This window comes from Ictidomys tridecemlineatus, chromosome 10 (assembly GCF_052094955.1).
Source record: "Ictidomys tridecemlineatus isolate mIctTri1 chromosome 10, mIctTri1.hap1, whole genome shotgun sequence".
NCBI lineage: Eukaryota > Metazoa > Chordata > Mammalia > Rodentia > Sciuridae > Ictidomys > Ictidomys tridecemlineatus.
Genome location: NC_135486.1, coordinates 2728835 through 2754699, shown reverse-complemented (window position 1 = coordinate 2754699; position 25865 = coordinate 2728835). Strand labels below are relative to the sequence as shown.

General features: G+C 61.3%; 1 protein-coding gene across 1 annotated transcript; it reads left to right on the top strand.

Moving 5' to 3' along the window:
- Positions 1-971: 971 nt before the first annotated feature.
- On the top strand, positions 972-25865 carry Gpa33 (glycoprotein A33). The gene is made up of 7 exons (XM_005319890.4): positions 972-1160; positions 12433-12587; positions 15056-15272; positions 19148-19303; positions 24072-24191; positions 24811-24946; positions 25306-25865. The coding sequence occupies exons 1-7, from the start codon at positions 1130-1132 to the stop codon at positions 25436-25438; spliced, it is 948 nt and encodes a 315-aa protein (XP_005319947.3). The 5' UTR covers positions 972-1129; the 3' UTR covers positions 25439-25865.

Sequence of the window (25865 nt, the reverse complement as noted above, 5' to 3'; positions counted from 1 at the left end):
AGCCTACTAGTCATAAAAAGATTAATAAAATAATGTTGTAGGAGATTCTGAATTCATAATACAAACAAATATTGGCAAAAGAATCTGCAATACTTATCACTCCCAAAAGACATTTTCCTTAATACACAAAGAGCTTCTAGAAATCAACAACATAACAGATTTAGGGGGAAATGGACTACCCAGATTCAGAAAAGGAAATTTCATACAGCAGAATTTTATGACCCATTAAATAGAAGTTGATGATGCTACAGGTACTGATACAGAAAACTCTAAGGTATTTTGTTAAGTGAAAAATAAAAAAGCCAACCTCACCACAGAATAGAGGATGTGATGCACCATCGTTTGTGCACATTTTATCACATGTCTGTGGAAGAACCTGTGCCAGTGGCTGCTCCTACACAGTTGCCCCTGTTCCCAACCATCATCCTAGCAGGTGACCAGCATCTCAATTTGCTTGTAACCGAGGGGATTTCCAGGACAGCATGCCTGTGGGTTAAAAACCTGGGCAGTCCCAGGGGTCACTCATCTCCAAGGTCATCCTCTGTGTTGACTTGTGTATCTGCTACTTTCCAGACTAGATTCTGTGCTGAGGGAGGGGACTCCCCGTCTGCTTCCTGGCTGTCCTGGCCGCTGGGAAGCCTACTAGAACAGGAGGGAAGCCCAGGGACGGTCACACTGGATCTTGAAGTATTTCAGCCAACGCACTTCCCTTCTCCACTAGATCAGAATCCTGTCTCGAGACCATCCCCCTTTTATTGCCAGGCAGCAGCTTTGTGTCAGTTATAAAAGGGGCCCCACCTTAGTGAAGGCCAGGACTTTGGACACCGGCTCGACAGGGACACTGCAGGGTAGGTGACTGGCTCCCAAGAGAGGAGGGCAGAATGCTGGGTCCCTTGGGTACAGAGGTACCGCATGGCCCAACCCACAGGTGAGCTCACCTGCCCATCCAGCTGAGGGCGTGGCATGGGGCCAGGCCGGGCAGAGGTGGGCAGGAGGAGGGAGAAGAGCAGAGACCTCGGGCTGGGCCAGGCCCAGGCTGCTGTTCCTGAACTGGTCAGCCGGACTCGTTTGGTGCTCCCAAGGCCCGGCGGGGTCTGGGCAGAGCAGGAGCAAGACCGTGGTGGGAAAGATGCGGCCCACACTGTTGACACTCTGTGCCGGTGAGTGGCCCTGACCAGTGCCCAGGGGCGGGTGGGACAGGAACTGAGGGCTGAGGGACAGGCTTTCCCAGAGCCCAGCACCGTGCGCTCCGCTGGGCAGAACTACGCGTTCTGTGTTTGGGTAGCATTTCCAGGCCAGTGCCTGGTCAGAGTGGTTCTCGTCTGCATGTGAGCAAGTAAAACCCCAGCCCATTGCTGGAGTAAGTCCACCTTTTACTATGTCCAAAGTAGATCCTAGGTCAGACACAAGATCTGACCACCGGGGACAGAGTCTTTGAAACCAGGGTCGTCCTGGAAAATCCAGGATGTGAATCTAGACACACTCACAACCTCGCATTTTAACCGCTGCCTTAAAACCAGAGAGAGGCACAGTGGTAGGAGTGTCCACCTCTACCACCGAGGGAAACTGAGGCAGAGGGGTGACGTTATTCAACCAACATCATGATCAGTGCCTAACCCACTCGAGGGCCCTTCCCCGGGTCCAAAGCTCTGCAGCTCCCAGTGCTCTGGGCGTGGAAAACTCTAAGGGGACACCCCCGATGGAAATCCGACGCTTATGGGTCAGTGGTCATATCCAAACCAAGTGCTAAGCAGTGAAGCCGTGGGGAAGAGTCCCACAGAGCAGGCGCGAGTTGGAAGGAGGGCTTGGCATTCGGCACCGCTGCCAGGAAGGAAGCCGACGGAGGAGGACGCTAGAGGTGGGAGACTTTAGGGGTACTTCAGTTCAGTGTGCTTAATCATCACCCTGCAATTCAGGAACTGTCCTGGGCTCCCGGGACCCGGTGATCATGGGGACAAGTGGCAGCCATTCCAGGAACCCCCCATGCCCTGGGAAGTGAGCCCAGAAGGCTTCCGTACCGCGCCTTCCTTTGGGCAGACAGGCTGGCCCAGGACCACCTGGGCCACCACGGGCCTCCGCTCCCTCCCTGCCCTACCTCTCACCAGCCAGCCTGGCGGCCTTTGAGCAGAGGGCCGGCTGGTGCTGGGGAAAGACGAGCTCAGCCAGGACGGCCTGGCTGGCTCCTTCCTCCGCAGTGGACTCTCTAGTGAGCACATCACTGTGGGGGCGCCCTAGGCCCGGGAGTCCGGTGGTCAGCTCATCCTACCAGACGGGAGGATGCTTCCAGGCTCCAGGGAGGGGGCGGAAAGAGAATGACCACCCTCTCCTAGCCGGGCCTCGTTCTCTGTCTCCTGGGCCAGAACTGTCCCTGGGGAGTTCTGCACCCTGCCCCAGGCAAGTCCCCACCTCTGTGGTCTGGTGGCCAGACCTCTGTGGTCCTGTGGCCAGCCGTGCGTGTGAAAAAGTAGTGCTGGCTGGGGAGAAGCCCGGCCCCTGCTCTCCCAGGTGGGAACCTGAAGGGCCCTGAACTGCCGGGAGCGGGCATTTCCTCTCTGCCTGGGGAGGTACTGACCTGGGGACTCACCAGCAGAACCAGTTCTGGGCACGTTCTCCCACATCCTCATAAAGTGCAATCTGCCCTCACCCCCCATCCTCCCAGCAGCTCAGCCCAGAAACATGTGCCCGCCCCTCTCCTCCCCAGCCCTACTCTAGGGGAAGGGGCGGGGGAAGTGGCACTCTGGCCAAGGGGACAAACTTCCCCTTGTACACAGGGGTGGTCCGGCAGGAGGGGGACGGGGAGGGCTTCCTGCAGGAGGCGGAGCTCAAGCTGGGCCCTCGAGGACCTGGGCCTGTCTCCCCTCTTCCTTCCTGCACTGGCTGTGCCCACAAATGACTCTGCTGATGGCTGGTGAGACAGGCCCTGGCTCAGGGACCTCGGGGCAGCAGAAGGTGTCACGTGTAGAGGTGGCTCCCGCAGACTCCCTGGGGATATTTAGAAGCCAACTCGGGTCGGTCCGACTGCTCTGTGTGGCCAGGAGCCGCTGACTCCAAGCAGAGTGGGAGGGGTGCTCCTGCCCTCCACCTCGGCACCCCACTGCCACCAGGCCTTGGGGACCCACCCAGCCCCTCCTCCTCAGCCGAGGAGCTGACGGTGCGAGGCAAAACCGCTTCACCTGGCTGAACCTGGGTCGCTGCCTGTGAAATGGAGAGGGTGGTGTACAGCCCTGTGCCCTGCCTCAGGCTGGCTGTCGACTGGGACGCGCCGTGTGACGAGTGGGAACAGTGCACTCCGCCAGTGCTCCTCACCACTAGGCTTTGTCGTTCGTGTGGCCAGTGCAGACACAGGGAATGGATGAGGCTCTGGTGACTGTTCACCTCAGGTCTGATCTGGCCCACGCCTGCAAGAAATGGAGTTGGAGGTCACTGTGGATGAGCCCCATGTTGTCACCCAGAAAGCCACTCTGTGCCTGACCCTCCCCAACCTGCTAGGAAAAGGCGCCAATCTGTGCACAAAGTCGGGGCTCTTTCACTCCGGGAAATGTCTCATGGGGCCACCAGGCTCCAGTCTCAGGGGGACACCAGACTCCAGGTCTCAGGGGGACACCAGACTCCAGTCTCAGGGGGCCACCAGACTCCAGGTCTCACAGGGCCACCAGGCTCCAGGTCTCACAGGGCCACCAGACTCCAGGTCTCACGGGGCCACCAGGCTCCAGTCTCAGGGGGCCACCAGGCTCCAGGTCTCACAGGGCCACCAGACTCCAGGTCTCACAGGGCCACCAGACTCCAGGTCTCACAGGGCCACCAGGCTCCAGGTCTCACAGGGCCACCAGACTCCAGGTCTCACAGGGCCACCAGGCTCCAGGTCTCACAGGGCCACCAGACTCCAGGTCTCACAGGGCCACCAGGCTCCAGGTCTCACAGGGCCACCAGGCTCCAGGTCTCACAGGGCCACCAGACTCCAGGTCTCACAGGGCCACCAGACTCCAGGTCTCACAGGGCCACCAGGCTCCAGGTCTCACAGGGCCACCAGGCTCCAGGTCTCACAGGGCCACCAGACTCCAGGTCTCACAGGGCCACCAGACTCCAGGTCTCACAGGGCCACCAGGCTCCAGGTCTCACAGGGCCACCAGGCTCCAGGTCTCACAGGGCCACAAGACTCCAGGTCTCAGGGGCCACCAGACTCCAGGTCTCACAGGGCCACCAGACTCCAGGTCTCACAGGGCCACCAGACTCCAGGTCTCACAGGGCCACCAGGCTCCAGTCTCAGGGGGCCACCAGGCTCCAGTCTCAGGGGCCACCAGACTCCAGGTCTCACAGGGCCACAAGACTCCAGGTCTCATGGACCACCAGACTCCAGGTCTCAGGGGGACACCAGACTCCAGGTCTCAGGGGGCCACCAGACTCTAGTCTCACAGGGGGCCACCAGACTCCAGTCTCAGGGGCCACCAGGCTCCAGTCTCAGGGGCCACCAGGCTCCAGGTCTCACAGGGCCACCAGACTCCAGGTCTCACAGGGCCACCAGGCTCCAGTCTCAGGGGCCACCAGACTCCAGTCTCAGGGGGCCACCAGACTCCAGGTCTCACAGGGCCACCAGGCTCCAGTCTCAGGGGGCCACCAGACTCCAGGTCTCACAGGGCCACCAGGCTCCAGGTCTCAGGGGCCACCAGACTCCAGGCCAAGGCTCTGATGTGATGAGGTGGGGCTGAGAGAGATGCTTAAGGAACACGTGGGGAGGCTCCGGGAGGCCACTGGTCAGCTCTGTCCAGGGCCCGTGAAGACTGTGAAGACCTGACCCCTCCACACACACACACACACACACACACACACACACACACACACACACACACACACACGACCGCCTTCCGACAACTCCGGGAAACTTCCTTGTCTTCCCCAGTTAACTAGGAAGGTTTAGGGAAGCCCTGCTTTACACAGACAAGCGGAGGAATCCCTCACTGCCAAGTGTACCCCGGGAAGAGAAGGCCTTGTCTCCTCCTTCCCCGTAGAAAGCCTCCGTGATCCCACGGTGCTCACCCGGCGGGTCTTCACGGAGAAGGGAGTCCAAGCTGCTGCCGCTCCGAGGCTGGTCAGCCTCCTTCCTGGGCCTCTGTGAGAGGCACAGTCCCCAGAAGGACGGGTCTCCTGAATGTGCTGCCCCCAGGCCCACGCTGAAGCCCCTCGACCTTTGGCCGGCTGGCTTGGGGCGCTCCCTCAGGCCTGTCTGAGCCCAGCGTCACCCACGTGTGGGCGCTCTGCGCAGTGGCCTGGCCCAGGTTAGGCAGTCCACGGGGCTCTTCTCAGAGCTAGAGTGTCCTGTGCCCAGTGTGTTTGGGCCAGAGTCAGGGGGTGTCAACGGCAGCTGCCATGGCAAGAGAGGCAGCCTGCCCTCCATCCACGCCACGGCCCTGTGTCCTGTGGCCACTCCAATCCCTGGCTCCCCAGGGACTGGGCACCAGCTGCTGGCTCCTGGGCACTAGGCAGAAGCCAGCACTCAGAGACGAGGCCCTCGGTCGGTCAGAGGTGCACTCAGGGTTGATGGTCCCAGTCCGTCCCCAGCTAGTCCAGTCGTAGCCCCGGAGGCAGAGGACGTGGGGATGGTCAGCCTAACAGGGGCATGTGTTCAAGTGGGCAGGAGTGGCCGTCTAGGGAGTGGCTGTTAACTCTGGCCACCCATCGGAATCACCTGGGGAGTAAAATACAGAGGCCAGCCTCCCGACCCTGTGCATCCAGATCCAGAGGGAGGTCGGGACTTCTCTCCGACGTTCTAGGAGTTGCCCACGTGGCTCTGGTGTGTGCTCTGGGTTCAGGGCTGCACTCTGGAGCCTGAGGAGAAGTGGGTTAGTGATCAGTTGCTCTCTAAGCTCGGTCTTCCTCGTCCTACCACCTCCCCGAGTGTCTGCCCAGGCTCTCGTTGGAGCCTCCTCCCGGAGCCCAGCTGTGCGCACGGTGGCCTGGAGACCTCGCTACGGGGCAGGCTGCTGCAGCAGGCCCAGGCTAGGCTCTGGGGTCTGCCTTTCTAACAAGCTCCTGGTGGCACAGCTGTGGCAGGACCATGGCTGAGAGGCAAGGCTCCAGGAAGGAGCTGTTCCTGTACGCGGGTGTGATCGCACCGTGCCTTGGCCCCGGGACTGCAGCCCAGGGCTCCTGGTGACCCAGCCACACCGCTCGCGGTGAGGTGGGCGGCAGGCCTGCAAGGCTGCTCTCCTCCTCCTCCCTGCGGTGCTCCGCGTTCGTCCCCCGCTCCCCTCCACCAGGGGCTCTGCTCCTTCCCGTCTCCTCTGCAGTCTCCTTGGCCTTACCATGGGGTCAGAGCTCCTCGCGCTCAGACCCGACCCTTCCAGCTTCTCTGCGTCCACATCCGCCCCAGGCTCTGCTTGGCACCCGGCGCAGCTGGCTCGAAGATGCCGGCCTTCAGGCGCCACCTCCCTCCTGGGCTGGAGTCCCACGAGTCCAACAGCCCAACCCGGAGTCCCAAGTCACTTCAGACTCACAAACAAACTCATGGCCTCGGCTCCCTAACCGGGTCCTTCCAGTGACCTCGGTCCTTAGGCATCACCCAACCCATCCAGGATCAGGGGGCAGAGACCTAAGAGTCACCTGCTATGTTCACTATTGCTCGGGGGAAAAAAGAATTAAAACCATTTTCTATTCCTATGTACAAAACCACCCCAAATGTAGTGGCTGAAAACCAGGCAAATCACTTACTTTGCTCACAAATCTACAATTGGGATGGGGCTTGGCAGTTTCAGCCAGGTGACTTCCCTGAGGTCGGAAAATCCCCTTCCAAGATGGGCACTGGGCGGCTGGCAAGCGGGAGCTGACTCCGTTCCCCGGGGGGTCTCCACAGGGAACTGGCTTTCTCGGGGCTGTGGCTGGAGTCCAAGAGCCAACTACCCAAGAGGCAGGACGTGGAGGCCTAGGCCCAGAACTGGACCGCCCTACCCTGTGAACACAGCCTGTGGGTCAGCCTCAGACCCCAGGTCAAGAGGGGGGGCTCACCCCTGCCTCTTGAGGGTAAGAGTCTCAAAGAGTCTTGGGACTAGCTTTGAAATGGCCTGGCCACTCACGGCCCCTGTCTCTCGGCATGGTCCCAGGTGCCCACTGTGCCTGACGAGGTTCGCTCTCACGTCTCTGTTCATTTCCTCCGTTTCTTCTCCTGTTGTTGCCGATGACTCAGGCTTGGACCCAGCCCACATCTGTGGACTCGTGGTGTGACCTTGGAGTCCCTTCATAGGAGGGTCTGGGGGTGGCAGCCAGCGGCCTGGCTGAAGGGCAGGACTTGCCCTAAGCAGCGGGGTGGGGCAGGTCTGCCATTTTACCTGTGTCTCTGAGGGAACGGTTGGAGGCTGAAGGGGGATGGGGCTCAGGCCCGGCCAGGCCCTGGGTGCCGTCCCACACCCTGCCTGTTGGCACCTCCGGGACACACACACCCTTTCCTCCTTGACCTCTGCTCCTCCTAGCTCCTCTCCGCTCCTCCTGTTCCTCCTCCACCCCGGCTGGACGGCCCTTCCTCCTGCCGAGGCCCCAGCTCTGTTCTCTGTTTGATGGGTGACACTGGTGACCATGGTGGCTTCCCTCTACTCTGTGACTACTTATTTATTACTGTCTGACTCACCGAGGGCTGGACACCACTGGGGCAGCCACCCTCCCTCGTCTGGCAGGGAGCCTGGACACAGGCGCCCAGCTCGTTGCTGGCTAGGTGCTGAGGGACAAGCACCTTCCCTCCGACCCGCTGGGAGACGGGTGGCTTGCCCTCCCTGCCTCCCTCCTGCTGGTCCCCCTCCCTGTCTCCCCAGGCTGCCTCTGCTCCTCTCCAGGGGTCACAGTCTTGGGACACGTACCTACCTCACGTCCTTCCCAGGGCTTGGTGGGGGAGGGGTGCAGAGGGGACAGACCCTGTGGGCTGGAGGAGCCCTGTTGTGCCCCTCCCTCGCAGCTGGCACCTGTGTCTAGCAGGAGCTGGTGCCCTCTTCTGTATGGGGGTTCCCGGTGGGGGACAGTCCGTGTGTGGAGGGCACATTGGGCGTGGAGGGGACGTCTGCTGGCTCTCTCATCTCCCTGCTGGGAGCGCTCGGCGGGGGGCCTGGGGCCTCCTTCCTGCTGCTCGCTGGGCTGGCGTGGTCCTTGCCCAGTCCCTGGAGTGGCCTCTCTGCCCAGGGCACGGACGGTCCCTCCTGGATCCCTCCTCTTCCTGGGCGCTCCCCTTTCCTCACCGCCTGGTGACCCGCCCTGGGGACTCAGGGGCCAGAAACTCCTGGGGAGCACAGCCCTGCCCCAGACTGCCGTTCCTGGTTGGGACCGTCACAAGTTCCCTGGAGAGGGGCGTGAGGGGTGGACGGGCCGCTCCTCCCAGGGCCAGGCTGGTCCTCCCCGTGAGGCCTGCTCCTCTGGCTCCTCCCCATTCCCAGTCTTGTCCTTGCTGGGAGCGGCTCTCCGGGAACCTCGGGCCACCCAAGGCTCTCCATCTTGGTTTGGGGACTTAAGGACCTGCAAGGCCCTTCGCAGTCCCTGGTTTCAGCTTTGTCACCTTCTGGGTCACATGAGCTTCTTGACACCAAGGCGGCCCCCAGGTGTCCCTGTCTTCACCTCCTGCTTGGCGTCGAGGCCACAGGAGTACTGTGAGGAGCGTGTGGGGAGTAAGTACTCCAGGAAGAGACCCAGGGTGCCGCGGTCCCCAACCCAAGGATGACTGGGGGGCCCAAGAGAAGTCTGGGGCACGGAGCTGGCACAGAGGGACATGCCACCTGTACACACAGACCCACATGGCATGAGAGTCACACCCACGGGCGATGCGCGGCCTGACGCAGTTCAGAAGGGTGGGCTGCAGTGAGGGCCGGGCGGTCCTGGGGGCTTTCTGGGCAGGGGCCAAAGCCAGGACCTGGGAAGAAATTCACTGAATCGATCTAATTTGTGGATCCTAAGGATCCGTGTCGATCACATCTCAGCGGGCTTGTTCAAGCCGCCAGTCCCTGACCCTCTCACTGTCCCTCGCTGCCGGCCTGGGAGCCCGGGGACTTCCCACCTGGGATGCGGAACACCTGCCCGCTCTCCCTGGGGAGCTCTGCTCAGCCAGAGCCCGCGTCTCCCTGGGGCCGCTGGCCCCACTCCTCCCCAGCCGAGGAAGTGGTTTCTCTGAACAAATGGATCTTCCTGATGGAGGCCCTGCTGGCCGCTTCCCCAGGGCCCCCTAATGCGCTGTGGAGGCCTCAGCAGCAGTCTGCGAGCGTTTCATTATCCTCCTTCGAGGTACTCCTTTCTGCTTGATCTCAAGAGACAGTTTACTATCTTCTTAACAAACCTTCATTATTTGCCAGCCACCGTGGAGGCCTCGAGCTGGACCTCCACTCCCTGCCTCCTCGGGTGGCCAGGTGACTCTTGTTCTGTCTGGGGCACCTGGCACACTCCACGACCCCTCTCGGGCTCCTTGGGTCCTCTGCTTTATTGAGGTATTTTCCAAGAGTCCTTGGGATCTTCGTTTCCGGTGGCAAGCTCCGCACTCCCTCAGCCTAGTTCCCGTGGCTCCTTCCTAGGCTGCCCAGGGCCTTGCTGCAGCCCCCCCCCACCGTGTGCCCAGGGCATTGCTGCAGCCCCCACCCCCCGTGTGCCCAGGGCATTGCTGCAGCCCCACCCCCCGTGTGCCCAGGGCATTGCTGCAGCCCCCACCCCCCGTGTGCCCAGGGCATTGCTGCAGCTCCCTCTATGTGCCCAGGGCATTGCTGCAGCCCCCCCTGCATGCCCAGCCTGGGCTGAGCCGGGTGAGGCACAGTTGCAGGGTGACAGCTGGAGAGCAGAGCTGGGCCGGGATAAACAGCCGCTCAGTCCCGGTGCCCTCCATCTTTCCTTTCCCAGCGCTGGGAGGGAACCCAGGCCTGGTCCTGGCTGGTGCCAGGCAGGTGCTCTGCCACCCAGCTGCAGCCCTGCCCTGCAGCAGCCCTGGGTGAGAGGCGTGGTCTCCTACCTTACTGTTGAGGAAATTGCGCACAGAGAAGTGAATGAGGCTGAGGAGCGACACAGCCAGGAACAGGAGGAGGATCCGCGGGAGAGTGAGGAGCCTCCTGGAGGAGGCTGCTGGCCAGTCCCCCACCAAGCCCTGCAGCAGGAGGAGCTCAGGCCCTGCTCGGCCGGCCGCCTGCCCTGGGGGGACACGATGGTCATTAGCACCTACCAACTTGGCTCAGCCTGGGAAGGAAGGAGAGAGGGGACCCAGAGCAGGAAGGAGACTTCTGAGCAGGAGGGGCGCAGGTGGAGCAGCACCAGACGGGGTCGGGGAGACGGCTCTGGGCAGCGGGAAGGTGCCCCCACCATCCCCCTACCAGGAAGCAGAAAGGGGGCAGTTGGAAGCTTCTAGAAAGGAATCTCCCCCCTTCCCAGTTTTCCAGTCATGGATCACCTGTCCCTCCTGGTGACTTTGGCATATCCGAGTGGGGACCAAAATGTCCCACAGAAGAGAAAGTGAGGGACAGTGGTCCTGAGGCCTGTGGGAAGGACTGAAAGGAACAGGTGAGGGTCTGGAGAATGTGTCACCGTGACCTCGGAGCAAGGGCAGTGTCTGAGCCCGGGAGGGCTGAGGTTCCACCAGGCAGATAACCAGGTGGCCTTAGGCGCAAGGCTCTCAAGCCTGTCTGCGGCAGAGGGGAGCGGGAGTGAGCCCCAGGGCTGGGACCAGTCCTCTAACACCCTTCTCAGGTTACAGTCTACCTGCCGCCCTTTTCCTTTTCCAGCTCTTTCTCCTCCATTCCCGTCTTCCCTCGCAAATCTATTAGCATAAAAGGATCTAACTCACTGTTGTCTGATCTCTAAGACGGATCTGTTCTCTGGTTAAATCATCAGCAATCGCCAGTCCTTTGAGAGCTCACCTGGGACGGCGGTGGGTGGTTGTCTTCTGGGATCAACTCCTACCCAGGGGCACCGCGGCAGCAGCCCACGGCCGGGAAGGAGAGGTGTGTGCTGTGGAGTAGCAGCTCGCATTTGCTGAGCGCCAATTTTGAGTTAGGAACCCCTAAAGGAAGTCTGCGTTTCATGTCACTTAATCCCATTCCATCCACCCCCAAGTGAGGACCCTGTGGCACGAGAGCTAAGTCGACTGCCCAAGGTCGTGCCTTGAACAGAGAAGGGTCTGGAGCCCTGCGGAGGCCCTGACCCAGAAGCCCTGCACTCAGCTCTCTGCCGCGACTTCCCAGTGGCCGTGGAGGGGGGTGTGATAAGCGCGGTGGTGGGGCGCAGACCAGGGGATACAAGGTCAAAGGGCGCTTCCGAGTCAGAAGAGGGAGGGCGGGGGGACAGGGTGGCTGCCTGGGGAGGCGAGGCTCGCTGCCTCAGCCCTGCGTGTCCTGGAGGTGACACCTCTGCCACGTGTGTGAAGCCCGAGAGCCGAGGGGTCCAGACCAGCGGTGGACGCTGCTGCCCCGCAGTTCCCAGCTGCTTCTTGGTTTCCCTCCTGCCAGCAAGAGTCGTCCTTGGAGTTTGGTCATGGAATCAATCCTACGTGTGAGCCCATTTCATGTCCACAGACTGTGCCCCTGGGAGATGACCACGTGGTGGGCAGAGCAGGGGCCTCGTCCCCACCGTAGGCACATATTAACTATTCAAGGGGGACGGAAGAAGGCAGGTGAAGTTCTGGGACAGGAGGTGGATCCTGTGGTCCCGCCCTCTGGGGCTGCCTGTCAGATGGCCGTGCTGCCTGCTGGCCAGGTGCTGGCTGCCGTGGCTGGGTCAGCTGCTAAGCAGAGCACATGGCCTGACGTCCCTGACCCTGTGGCAGGGGTAACAAGTCTCTACTATCAAGGAAACCGGGAGAATACATGAGAGAACTGCAAGATGCCTACAGGGGGCTGAGCTGCCAAGCTATGGTGAAGCTGGCGCGGGAGTGACGAGCGGAGAGCCCTGGCAGTGTGGTCCTGTGTTCCCCCTCTGGCTGCTGGCTGGATCCTGACCAGCAGAGATGGAATTGGAAGGCACATCCCTTTACTCTCACCACACACATCAGTTAGTAGAAGTCCCATGGGAGGCCAGCAATGTGTGTTGAGGTCTCCTGTGACCAGGCACCAGGAAACATGGATGCACGGTCTCTTTTCTCATTTCCCCAACAGCTCTGGGAAGTCATAACGAAGACTCCTATTTTACTGATGAGAAAATGAGGCTTAGAAAATCTGCGGAGATGGGAGGAGGTGGGGCTGAGGGGGCAGCCAGGCTGGGCCACCGGATGCACCAGGCCTTTTTGTGATGCTGCGGGGTGGAGATGCACGGACCAGGCACAGGCGCTGGCCTCCCTGCCCTGGAGGGCAGCGGAGGTCCTTGGCCACCATTGCTGTTGTGGCAGCCGTTCCCGTGGCTATCGGGACAGGGGGGCTGGGCATTCTGGCAGAGGTCCCATGCCGTGCATGGTGACGTCCACGTCATCACCTTTGCATGGCTTTCCTGCTTTCTTTCCAGTCTGGGTGACTGTCAATGCCATCTCCGTGGAAACCCCGCAGGAAATTCTTCGGGCTGCCAGGGGAAAGAGTGCCACCCTTCCGTGCACCTACCACACTTCTGTCCCTGACAGAGATGGACTTGTTCAGTGGGACAAGCTTCTCAGGACTCATTCGGTAAGGCTCCACCAAAGGCCGGGGCATCACGGGGATGGGTATCACCTGACCGTGACCCCTCGGAAGGCCAACGATACAAGGTCTTCTGATACCATCCGCAGAATCAACTGCACCTGCGGGGTGGGCCGGGCAGGAGCAGGTGTGTCAGGTGAAGGACGGCTGGAGTACATCAGCTTCATTTTCGAAGTCACCTGTCCTCAGATCTCTCCATTGGCCAGTCTCGAATGACCTGATGGTTCCAGTAGAGTCAGTCCTCTCTTTGAGCACACTCCTCACTCTAAGGCCGGGTCATTTGATGGGGCCCTCCCCATTGAAAACCTGTTCCCACCTCACCCCTGTTCTATCTACACGGCTCCACACCCTGGTCCCCCGCACCGCGGCACTGTCTGCCCGTGCTCCTCTGCCCCCGTGGCCTGCTTTCACCCCCACAGTCAACTGAGCTCGCCCGTGTTTTCACTATTAGCCTTTGGGACCCAGAGGCCCCCCAGCACCCGGGCGGTCTCGCCCTGGCTCTCTCCAAGCCCCCTGGTCCCTGTGAGTGACACCACCAGGCTTGCCATTTCTGCACTCCTTCACTGGGTGGCTTTATCTAGCCTGCGAGTCGGAGAACACCTGCCTGTCCCTGCCCCCAAGCCCTCAGCCAGCTGTGCTCGCCGCCCCGGCTGCTGCTGGCCTGCTCTTCCGGGTCATCCTGGGACGCGCCAGGCAGCCCCTGTGGAAACGGACCAGCCGTTCTCCTGACAGCACCCCCTTCTCCCGTTTCCTCTTTGGGAAAGGACGCGGACCCTGGAGGGCTGCCGCGCCCTGATCTCAACCCTCTCCAACCCTGGGGCCTGCCTCTTCCACGCTCCACCCTGCCACCCGAGTGTACCACCCCGACCTGGTCAGCGCCCTCCACCTGAGTTGTGGGACTGTTTTCTTGGTGGACCCCCTTTCCCCTTCCAATTCATTCTGTACCCCACTTCCTAAAATCTGAGACTCTAGTGCCTTCCAGGTAAGATGCAAGCTCTTCAGCCCCACGCAGGCGTCCCCCAGGGCTGGCTTAGCATGGGCTCCAGGCTCAGGTCCAGAGCCAGGTGCCCGGGTGGAACCCAGCTCTGCCGCTTCCTGAGCCACGCGGCCTGGGAAGAGGCCTGAGCTCGGGGTGCGCTCTGCCTCAGGGGATGCAGCTGGAACCCTAAGATCCACCGCGTGGGGTGTGAGCTGACACACACCAACTGCCGGGACGCAGCCGAAGCGGGACGGGCACTGCCCAAGGAGCAGCGGCCCCTGGCCTCCCCCGCCCCCTCCCTGCCATCCTCCCTCCAGCTCCTTCACACTGACCACCGACGTCCACTGGCTCCTCCCGGCACAGCAGCCCCAGCCCTCCGCTGGCTAGTTCTCTGTTATTTTTCAGGATTCCTAGCCCCTCTCTTAGGAGGCCCCCGAGCTCCACGCCTAGAAGTGATGCCCGTCTTGGGCAGTCCCAGCGCTGGCCTTAGGGGTTGCCAAGTGTGGCTGCCCGCCAGCCCATCACTCTTGGGGAAGAGCCCCCGAGTTACCCACCCCCGAGTGCCAGGGGCCAAGCAGAGGCTCAGCAAGGCCGAGGCCGCCGTCAAAACCCTGCGCCTGCACCTGGCTGCCTGGCCTGAGCTACCTGCTGTGCCTTCACTGCAGCTCCCTGAGGCAGGCACAAGAGGAAATGGGGTCACAGAGAGGTCAAGCACATGCTCAAGGTCACCCGAGCAGTGAGTGGCAGAACTGGGGTTAGAAGACAAGCAGCCTGGCTGGAATGTCCGGGACCAGCTCCACCATGTGCTGTTAGGCCAACAATCAAGTTATCAGCACATAAATGACTTCCAAAGCCAGGAGTCAAGAAAGTACAGGGGGCTGGGCCTGTGCTGCACGCTGTCCTCCCAGCAGCTCAGTGGTGAGGCAGGAGTCCCGAGTTCAAAGCCAGCCTCAGCCACTTAGGAAGGCCCTAAGCCACACAGTGAGACCCTGTCTCTAAATAACAAGGGCTGGGGATGTGGCTCAGGGGTTGAGTGCCCCTGGGTTCAATCCTCAGTATCAAAAAAATAAAAATGAAATAAAGAAAGCAGAAAAGAAAGTGAGCTGGAAGCCCTGGGTGGTTGCACGCGGCAGGTGCTCCGTCAGCACGGGCCGTCTGACTGAAGGGGAGGGGACAAGGGGCGGGTGATCAGCCAGCGAGGCCCCAGGGATCCCAGAAAGCCGGCTGCCACACGAGTGCCCGGGGCTGAACTGCCCTGCCCTTTCCCAGGTTCCAGTCCTTCCACTTAAGGCGAATCCAGACCTCCCAGAGGGACAGGAGCTGAAGGCTCCACCAATGGGCACCTGCGCTGGCTCTGGTCCCAGGGGCTGCGTGTCTGGGCCTCTGGGTCTCGGGGGAGCCAATCAGGGCCACCAAGGACAGGCCCAGGTCAGGGCCTTGGGGGAGAGGACCAGGTGGCATTTCTTATTCCTCTCAGGAAAAAGTGGTCATCTGGTCATTTAAGACCCAAAGCTACATCTTCGGCGAGCTTTATGAGAATCGCGTCAACATATCCAGCCACGTTGGGCAGTCGGACGCCTCCATCACCATCGACCAGCTGACCATGGAGGACAACGGCACCTACGAGTGCTCCGTCTCGCTGCTGTCCGACATGGTGGGCACCTCCAAGTCACGCGTCCGCCTGATGGTCCTGGGTGAGTGCTGCGTCTCTCTCCTGGGTGGTGGGAAGAGGCTGGGGCCAGTAAAAGCACCTGGTGGCCAGGTACTTGGTGATAAGGAGGGTATTTGGTGGCAAGGTACTTGGTGGTTACTTACCCGTGGTAAGGTAAGGAAGTTGCCCAGTGATGAGGCTAGGTACTTGGTGGTCAGGTACTTGGTGATAAGGAGGGTATTTGGTGGCAGGGTACTTGGTGGTTACTTACCCGTGGTAAGGTAAGCAAGTTGCCCAGTGATGAGGCTAGGTACTTGGTGGTCAGGTACTTGGTAGGTGGTACCGTGGTAGGTTCCCCAGGTGAGACGACAGGCAGCAGTGGCTTGCCAGTCTGTCCCAGGGCAGGGCCCGCTACTCCCCCTTTGGAATGAGGACGGCCTGAGTCCACACACGGCAGACTGTTCCAGAGGTCCGAGAAGGAGGGTCTGGAGTGGCCCTCCCACCCGGAGCTCTTCTCCCCACACCAACGCCTCCCTTTCCATGACAAACTCATGAAAGAGAAGGAAAAGGGAAGCCCCCAGTCCTGTTGTGCCTCAGTATGGGACTCTCAGGGCCCGTGGTGACTGAGGTAGTGCCTCCCCCTGTCCTAGGGCAGCTCCCAGAGGGAGACCCCACACCACCCTCCCACGCCCGCCTGGCAGACACCACTGTCAGGCTCCGCTACCTTTGGGTTCTGTTTGTTTTCTGCGGTGCTGGGGACGGAACCCAGGGCCTCGCACACGCTAGGCAAGCGCTCTGCCGCTGAGCCCCAGCCTCAGCCCCTCCGCTACTTTTGAAGACGTTCTGAGACAAGTGACTTATTGGAATGGATGGTTTTGGAAGGGCCCAAAAGATCCTCTACTTCAGGATCCTCGGTTTTCAGATGAGACAGAGAGGAAGAAAGCAACTTCTCAAAGCGAGTATTGGAAAAACCTCGTGGGCGCCATGTAGGCCACTGTGAGGAACAGCCCTGCCCCAGGAGGCAGCGACTCGTCAAAACTTTTCCTGTTTAAAAGGTCACTTTTCTGTTTCTTTCCCCTTCTCAGCACCTGGCAGTGTTTTATTTCTAACTGCATAAGGGGATGCTTGACTGAAAGCGTTTCAGGGAGCCAGACTGCACAGCCACACAAGCTAGTGCTGCAAAGACCACTCCACCCTCCTCTGTGGGCCGGGGGGCCAGGCAAGCAGGTCCTCCTGCTCCCTCAGGCTCCAAAGCAGGAGCAACTTGATTCCCCTTTATTCTTCATGCACATTTCTCCTGATCAACACAGATAGACCCACCCAGTCATGGACTAGGATTATTCAGCCGTTTCCTAGGGTGCACATCAAGGCGGTTGCCATTTGCCCCACAGGGACAACGCTGTCACATAACCCCAGTGCGCACACACGGAGACATATGTATGTTGGGGCTAGTTTAAACAGCTCCAGGTCCTTTCACTCGTGTCAAGAGCCAGCCGGAGGGTGAAGACCCAAGTTCAATCTGAAACACATCACTCAGTGAAATCAATGTTTTGCTTTTAAAAAGAAAGAGATCACGTTGTCCTGCATGCTAGAACAATTCTTGGAAGTTTTCTTCCGCAGCCCGGTGGCCTGTTGTGGGTCCCTGGATCTTGGAGCAGGTGCGCAGCGCCCGCGCGGCCTCTGGCGCCCCCTGGCGTCTGCAGCGGGGGCGAGGCGTCCCGCCTCCCAGGGATGCTCCAGATGGCCCGGGAGGCAGAACTGGCACACAGCGGAGGTCGCCCTGCCTCTGGTGGGAGCCCAATGAGGGCAGGGGCGGCCTGCAGAGGCCAGGGCGCTGTGGAAAGCTCACCTCCTGGGGCTGGCTGCTGCCTTCTTGCCATCATCTCAAGTTGGGCTCCTGAGAAGTTCAGGATGTGATTTCCAGGCTTTCCCCATCACGCGGGCCTTTGAATGCTCCAGAATCGTCATCATAACCCCCACCCCACCCCTCCTCCTCCTGTAATCCTCTGGAGATGCAGTTGGCCTTGGTTGCTGCCCTTCCCCTTTGTCGCGGCTCACGGAGCTCCCTGGCCTAGCAGGGCTCTAGGTGCAGCCCCACACTTGGTGGGACTTGGTGGGACTCTGGCCGCCTGGGGCTCCTCCAGGTGTTGGTGCCCCTGCCAGCTCCCCTGTGGCCTGAGGGCCGGGCCTCCTGGTGAAGGCTGCCTGGGAACAAGAGGGAAAGGTCGGGCAGCAGAGAGCCCTGTTCTGCACCCGCCTGGAGCTCAAGAGAGAAGCAGCAGGCCTGTCCTGATTCCTTGGAAATGTCACTTCCTCTTGTCCCCCAGGGACCTCTCATCCCCAAAGTGGGCAAGAAGGCAGCTGGTTCATGGTCTTCGGGTGGCACCCTCCCTGGGTTCGTGCTGCTGCAATCCTGGGGAACTGGGCTGGCATATAGGAGGACTGGATTGGATCCCTCTGCCCCTTAGGTTTAGGGACTGTCCTCCTGGGAGCAGCCATGACCAAGTGCGTCTGATGTGTTGTCCCTCCTCCTCACGCCTGGCTGGCTCCCTGGCGGCTAGGGATGTTGGACACACCTAGCAACACACCTGTTTTCAGAGAGCACTGCAGCTGCTGGCCACGGCAGGAAGGTGTGTCCTGGACAGCTGTTCCCCGTAACTTCCGGGTGGGGCCCAGATTGGGATGACAATCAATGCTCAGTGACTGTGCACATGGATGGCAGAAGTGGTGGCATTGTTCAACGGCAAGTGAGCCATCCCAGGGGGGCGTGTGAATGTGCTCTCCCCCACCCTCAGGGCACACAGAGCCTTCTGTCCGCCTGGCCTGGAGCCCCGCCTCTCCTCTGGCCCACCCGCCTCCTGTATCCTCACTCTCCTTGAGTCCCAGCCATGTGTGAGGGGGCCTGGCTGTCTGCCTGGAGGCAGTGAGACTGCTTGTCCTTTACCCCCGGGGTTTCCTGGTGCAGTGTCCAGCACTTTCGGCATGACAGTGCCCAGTAAGGCAGGCCTGCTGACGCACCCTACACCGTGGCCTGTGAAGGCCGCTGGGGGAAAGGCTCCAGGCCCCAGGGAGGCTGTGGGGAGCTGAGGATGTGGGTTGTTGGTGACCTGTGGTTTTGCAACCTCTTTGCTGGGGCTCCCCTTTCTTATCCCTGCTCCTGTGTCCCTTTGGTCTCAGTGGACACCTCTGGGGCTGCCCAGGGTCCCTCCTGTCATCCAGCCAGGGCAGTGATGTGTTTTCTGAGCACAATGCGGGAAGGGGCCAAAGCAAAACCAGAGAACGTCACTGAGAGGTCAGAGCTGAAGGGCTCTCGAGAGCCTTTGACCGAGGGGTGGCCAACACCAGGTCCAGGCCACTGCCTGTTTCCGCAGGTCTACAGCGTTATTTAAAAAGCAGTGGCAGTAACGCAGTTCACAGATGTAAAAGCATCGCCTCTGGCCCTCTACGGAGAGGTGTGATGCCCCTGATTTTGCAGATAGGAAGGTGGGGGACCTGAGGGAGTGGGATTTCCCCAACGTGGCGAGGGGTATGCAGTGGGCGCTGGGTCTGCGGTCGGGAGAACTGGGGGCTATCCCAGCTGGCCAGCACCCCTGAGAGCTGTCCCCTCTGGGCCTCAGTTCCCCATCTTTATGATGGCCACATTGGGCTGCCTTCAAAATCCCGTGACTCTGAAGTAGAGAGCACAGGATCTGAGCCGGGGTGCCCCTGCCGGACACCATGCTGGCCACGTCCGTGCTGCCTCTCGGCGGGCGACAGCGGGAGCCCATACTTTGAAGTGAAGTGATCTCCCAGCGTCCCATCTCACCACCGAGCGCAGATCCCTCGGCCTGGGAACGAGCACGGTGGTCTGTGCGTGGATGTGTGTTGGGGAGGCAGGTGGCGGCCCACCCCATCCAACGTGCTCCTTCTCCTTCCCAGTGCCACCCTCCAAGCCCGACTGTGGCATTGAGGGAGAGACCGTGATTGGGAACAACATCCAGCTGACCTGCCAGTCAGCAGAGGGCTCCCCGGCCCCGCAGTACAGCTGGAAGAGCTACAACCCCCAGAACCAGGAGCGGCCACTCGTCCCGCCAGGTGAGGGACAGCGGGGGAGGCGAGGGCGGCCGGGAGGCAGGGCTGACCAGTCAGATGCCCTGGAGGACTGCTCCTCCACTGGGCGCTTGTGACTCTGGGGCCTTCCCTTCAAGCACTGGTATCTCATAAGGCCTACCTGGCAGGTATTTGTGAGAAATGAAAATGATTCACGGGAAGCACTTAGCAGAAGCACTCAGCAGAAGCATGTGATAAGTGCTGTCTCAGTTTCCTCGTTCCCCATCCTATTCTTCTCCTGTGAAAGCACAAACTGATGGCCACTCTGCGCAGAGGCACTGGTGGGATTTTAATTATGACCTAAAGTGTCCATTTGAGGCCCTGAGCCTAAGCTTGTGGCTCCACCCAAGAGGGGAATGTCCTCGTCCCACCTCCTATCTGTATCCCACCCCAGTCCACCCAGGCTCACCACCCCTCCTCTGCAAAGTCACCACCCGTTTATGGCCCTGCCCCCAGTTTCACCACATGGGCCACAAGGAAGGAGGCGGGAGGTTTGCTACTGTTGCCAGGAGACCAGCTCTGTGCTGGGCAGCTGGTATTTGACCTTTAAGTCCAGAAGAAGCTAGGAGGGAAAAAGAGTTCTACAAATATTATACTGCCTTCGCCTGGCGCCGGCCCGTGTGGAAAGTCCTGCATGAGCGCACCAGCTGCCCGCCGCTCACCCAGGGCCGCACTCTCCTGAAGACAGGGATGGCAGGGCCTGAAGGGTCCCTCAGGGAGGCCGGCCTCTGCCGTGGGCCTCAGCACCTTCTGGGAGCCTCCCAGGGCACGGTGTCCCAGCCCTTCTGCCTCTCCCTCTCTGTGACCAGGAGCCAAAGCTTAGTTCTCAGGTGATCCCTGGGGGGTCTAAGAGCAAGGCAGGAGTTGGAGGGAGCAGCTTTGTCCTGCCTCGGTCAGACTGGGGACCTTGGGGGACAGGCAGGGCCGTGAATGGCCCCACCAGTGCCAGATGTGGAGGTCCTGAGGAGAGGCTCTCCCACCCCACCTGCCACCGGCCGGGAACCTGTCCCCATCTTCTTCCTCTGCGTGTCGGTCCGAAACCTCTTCTGCCTTTTAAAACACTGCAGCCCACCATGTTGGCAGGGCCCCTCCGACCTCCTGCATTGGCAGACAGAATGTCCGACATCAGAGATGGGTCCCTTCTGACTTGGCGCTCAGTGGAAACGAGCTAGCAGAGAAAGGAACAGGGATCTGCAACCAGGAAGCCAGGATTTCTCCTCTGGTAGCTGCGAGTCTCTTGCAGCCCCTCTGCCCTTGCTATCCTTATCTGAGAAACAACAAAACCAGGAGGAGCCTGGTCACCTCCCTGGGAGGCTGTGGGCAGGGCTGGAGGAGCTCAGCCAGGGGAGACCTCTGAGCACACTTTGTAGCCCATGCCGGTCAGCTGAGTTCCACCTACGGGAAGGAAGAGGATTGGAGTATCAGGGAAGGAGGCTGGAATACTTTAGGGAAGGAGGTGGTAAAGGGCAGGGGTGGGTCAGGAGGATCCTGAGCCCCCAGGGTGAGCGGTGGCAGCCGGAGCTCATGGACAAGCCACAGAGGCAGGGGATGGGCAGAAAAGTCAGGCCTTGATAACCCGGCATTGGTGTCTGGGGGGACCAGGGCTTCCAGGAGGGGAACTTCTCACAGCAGCAACCAAGTGAAGGTGGGAGGCAATGGCTGTCCCCTTTGTGTACCCTTAGCCACAAGGTGTCACCACTGCAGCAGGAACGGCAGTTTCCCTGGATGTCAGAACTGATCTGTCCGTTTACAAGGCAGCTTGGAGCCCCAGCTCCTTCACAAAGGCAGACCCACAGAGTGGTTGTGCCCGGCTCACTGCAGAGCAGCTGTGCCCCACGCTGCCCCACCCGCCAGGTACCGTCTGCAGGGCGCTGTGTGCGCCTGGCCTTAGATGGAGTGTCACCTTGTCAAGCTTCAGGTCTAAGCTTACCTTGGGTCTGCAAGCACTTCCCACAGCGTGTTCCTCCCCACAGCGTGTTCCCCTCTTAACGAGATCCAGTGCACTGAGGAAATGGGACCACTGGTGCCATAAACCCTTATCAGAGATTCCCAGGGCTGGCTAGCACCTGGGGACACGGAGAGCTGTGCCTTAGGGAGCGCATTAACGCCTGCCCAGAGACACCTAAGCTTGCTTTGCTCATGGACCCCCTTGCCAGGACCAGAAGTGTTATTCTGGAACACGCAGGTGGGATTCCAGGGCAGAAAGGGCAGCCTCTGAGAGAATCCAGGGGTCAGGGCCCCAGTGTGCAGGGAGGAATTAGAAGAAAGTACTGTGTTTGTGAAAAGATTGGAGGAAAGCAGCCCTAGGCCATGTGGTGAGGTGTGGGGTCTGGTGGCGCCCACTCCTGCAAGGCTTCCTCCGACCCTGCAGAACACACGAAACCTCTCGCTCTTGGGATTTTGTTCTGTGTTTCCTCCTCTGTGGACAGAATAGGCCAAAGGACAAGGGCCCTCTTTGGTGGTCCTTAGCTGCGGTCAGCTTGTAGACTCCAGGTTAAACCAGCTGGAGGGACAGCCTTGGGTCCCTTGCACATCCTCATAATGGGCATGCGTGGCTTTCCTAGTGTGAACTTTGAAGGACAGTTGTGCTGTTCTCCAGGGAGTTCGAGACCTGAACTTTTGTGTCCAGGACCTGGAGATGGGCGCCCAGTTCCACCCACCGCACAAGACTGTTGGAGGGCTGAGCACGTGGAGGGCTCTGTGCACTGCATGGCACTTCCAGACGGGAAAGGCTGCTGGGGACAGGCCAGAGGCTGCCAGGCGGGGCTTCCCCCTGGGGAAGGGGCAGGGGATTAAGCCAGGTGGTGGCCAGGCCAGGCCTATGACCTGTCACCAGGAGAGGAGCTGGACTTGTTGCTGAAGGTTAGGGGCAGCTCTGGAACAGCGAGGGCAGGACGAGGGCCCAGGAGGGCATGTGACCACCCGGGGCAGCAGGTGTGGAGGCTGGCTCTGCAGTCAACAAGGAGGCCGGGTCTCCCGCTCCTCCCTGAGGCTCCGCTGCTCCCTCCCTCGGGGTGGTGTCTGCCCTCCACTTCCCAGCTGAGGCTCAGAGAGGCTGGCTCCCCGGGAGCCATGGGGGTAAGAGAGCTAGCCAGAGCCTGCCTCCTCCCCAGCCAACACCACATGCCCACACCCCCACACCCCTACACACCCCCACACCCATACCCCCCACACCCCCATACCCCACACCCCCACACCCATACCCCCCACACCCACACCCCCACACCCTCACCTCACACCTCTACACACTCCCACACCCCCATACCCCACACCCCTACACCCACGCCCACACCCCTACACACCCCCATACCCCACACCCCTACACCCCTACACACCCCCACACCCCACACCCCTACACACCCCCACACCCCTACACACCCCCACACCCCTACACCCTACACCCACCCCCACACCCCTACACACCCCCACACCCCACACCCATACCCCTACACACCCCCACACCCCCACACCCATACCCCTACACACCCCCACACCCCCATACCCTACACCCACCCCCACACCCCCATACCCTACACCCACCCCCACACCCCTACACACCCCCACACCCCCATACCCCACACCCCCACACCCATACCCCCCACACCCACACCCCCACACCCATACCCCCCACACCCACACCCCCACACCCATACCCCCACACCCCCATACCCCACACCCCCACGCCCACACCCCTACACACCCCCATACCCCACACCCATACCCCCACACCCCCATACCCCACACCCCACACCCTCACCTCACCCCCACACCCACACCCATACCCCCCCACCCCCATACCCCACACCCCCACGCCCACACCCCTACACACCCCCACACCCCACACCCATACCCCCACACCCTCATACCCCACACCCCACACCCTCACCTCACCCCCACACCCACACCCATACCCCCACACCCCCATACCCCACACCCCCACGCCCACACCCCTACACACCCCCATACCCCACACCCATACCCCCACACCCCCATACCCCACACCCTACACCCTCACCTCACCCCCACACCCACACCCATACCCCCCACACCCCCATACCCCACACCCCCACACCCATACCCCCCACACCCACACCCCACACCCTCACCTCACACCTCTACACACCCCCACACCCCTACACACCCCTACACCCCACACCCCACACCCATACCCCTACACACCCCCACACCCCTACACTCCACACCACCACACCCCTACACACCCCCACACCCACACCCCCACACCCATACCCCCATACCCCACACCCACACCCTCACCTCACACCCCTACACACCCCCACACCCACACCCCTACACCCCACACCCCCACCTCACCCCCACACACCCCCACACCCCACCCCCACCCCTCGGGGCAGACACCTGTGCGCAGCCTGGCCTTCCCAGCTAGGTCTCGGGTGGTGGGCAGCCTTCCAGCCGTGAAGCACCCTCCGAGCCCCGCTCCTGTGCTTCCCTGGAGCCCTCGGGCCACACCAGGCCACGTTCACCAGCAGCACCTCACGTCCCGCCCACGAGCTGCGGGGCAGGCGTGGCCAGCTCTGACCATGGTGGGGAATCAGGCCCAAGGGAGCCACGGGGCCTGCCGAGGACGCAGGGCTAACAAGCCGCGTGCCACTGAGCCACTGTGGCTTGGGCTCCGGCCATGGAGGTGGAGATTCCCCTGCCCAGAGCAAGCGGCTGCTGCGGCTCCGTCCACGGGCCCTGCCTGCCCCGGCCTCACCCTCTGCTGTCCCCTCAGTCTCGGGCCAGACCGTCTTTCTGAAGAACATCTCCACAGACACGTCGGGCTACTACGTCTGCACCTCCAGCAACGACGTGGGGACGGCCTTCTGCAACATCACCGTGGCTGTCCGACCCCGTGAGAGCCGAGGGGCCCCCGGGGGGCTGGCCGCGGTCCCAACTCAGCTGAGCCCGGGAGATGAACTGCGACTCCCATAGGGCCACTCCCTGGCAGGGCAGCGTGGGGACCTGGCAAGATGCCTCCTGTCCCAGGCCTGCCCTCACCTGGGGCCAGTCTAGTCCACTGGATCTTTGGAAGTGGAGCCTGAGTCTTCAGCAGCTGGGCTTCTGCAGAGTCCCAGTCCTCTGCCCCAAGGGTCACTCAGGGATCATGGGGCTGTACCCAGGGACAGCTGCCATGGCCCGGGTCCATCTTTTTAGGGTGGGACACCAGGTCTAGCTCTAGCATGAGCTAGGAGCTGGCGGGACTAACACCCGAGGTCTCAGAGCTTGGGTGACCCAGGGTGTTGAGGGACAGAACCAGGGACCAATCTGTCCCTTCTCTAACCTGAGGAGTGTCCCTGGCCTGACTGGTCACGGTCCTGTAGACTATATCTTCTGAGGGGTGTGGCCAGAAGCCAACAGTGCCACGGGCCCAGAGGCTGGGAGGGACCTGCCCCAGCCCCCTGCACTGCCCGCTGCCCCCTGGCACGAGCCACGTCAGGGGCTGGGGAGTGAGCTGCTCTGACCTGTTGCAGCCTCCATGAACGTGGCCCTGTATGCGGGCATTGCTGGGGGCGTGGTGGCAGCCCTCATCATCATCGGCATCATCATTTACTGCTGCTGCTTCCGGGAAAAGGATGACAAGGAGGTGGACAAGGAGGACACGAGGCCGTGAGTGTTGGGCACAGCTGTGGGGGGCCTGGGCAGCCCACTCCTCACAGACACGTCCACCCTCTCTGGGGAACCTACTACGTTGGCACCCGTGTTTTGTAGCAGCTCACCCAACAGTCCCAGGGCTGGCTGCTGTGGTCTGTGCTTGGCCGGGACCAGGCCTGGGCGGGTCCCTGTGCTGCTCCCTAGTGCCTGCAGGTCAGGTCTGTGGCACCTTCCTGCCCACTCCCTGCCTGACCCTCCATGCAGGTCCCTTTGCAGTGGCAGTGGGGTGGCGGGTGCTCTTCCCGTAGTCTGCAGGAGCCCAGCTTCCCGGGGCCCAGGTGAGGGACCTTCCCCTCTGTCATCACGGCCTGCAGGAACCGGGCGGCTTACCAGGAGCCACCAGAGCAACTGAGAGAGCTTTCCAGAGGGAGGGAAGAGGAAGACGACTACAGGCACCAAGACCAGAGGAGCTCAGGGCGCGAATCCCCTGACCGTGCTGGACAGTGACGGGCCGCTGCAGCTGGGGGCAGGGAGGGTCGGGACGCAGCCTCCTGCTTCCTGGCCTCCTTCTCCCAGGCAGTGGTGGGAGCACTTCTTCCCCATGCTTGCTTCTGGGGGCCTGGCTGGCCCGGCTGAAGGAATCCCACCTGTGACCAACCTGCCAACCCACTCCCCTGAAAAATGACCCCTGCCCACTGCCACACCTAGTTCAGGGTCTGCCCCCAGACCTGGTCCAGGCCACAGCCTCCAGCGGCTGAAGCTGGCCGGAGCTCCGGCAGGCGTGCACTGCATGTGGGCAGCCCTGCTCAGAACTGCCCGAGGACGCCATGCCAGCCCTGCCAGGGAGCCCAGCACCCAGAGGAGCACCCCACAGAGGGTTGCGCTTAGTGCATTTTTGCTGAAAGAGTGAAAGAATAAATGAGTGCGCGGAGGA

What these genes read in the sequence shown, in the direction of transcription:
- Gpa33 (XM_005319890.4), top strand. Translation starts at nt 1,130, where the DNA reads ATGCGGCCCACACTGTTGACACTCTGTGCCG. An exon ending in CGTCCGCCTGATGGTCCTGG is followed by an intron (nt 15,273 to 19,147) that starts GTGAGTGCTGCG and finishes TCTCCTTCCCAG; the next exon opens with TGCCACCCTCCAAGCCCGAC. An exon ending in GCGGCCACTCGTCCCGCCAG is followed by an intron (nt 19,304 to 24,071) that starts GTGAGGGACAGC and finishes CTGTCCCCTCAG; the next exon opens with TCTCGGGCCAGACCGTCTTT.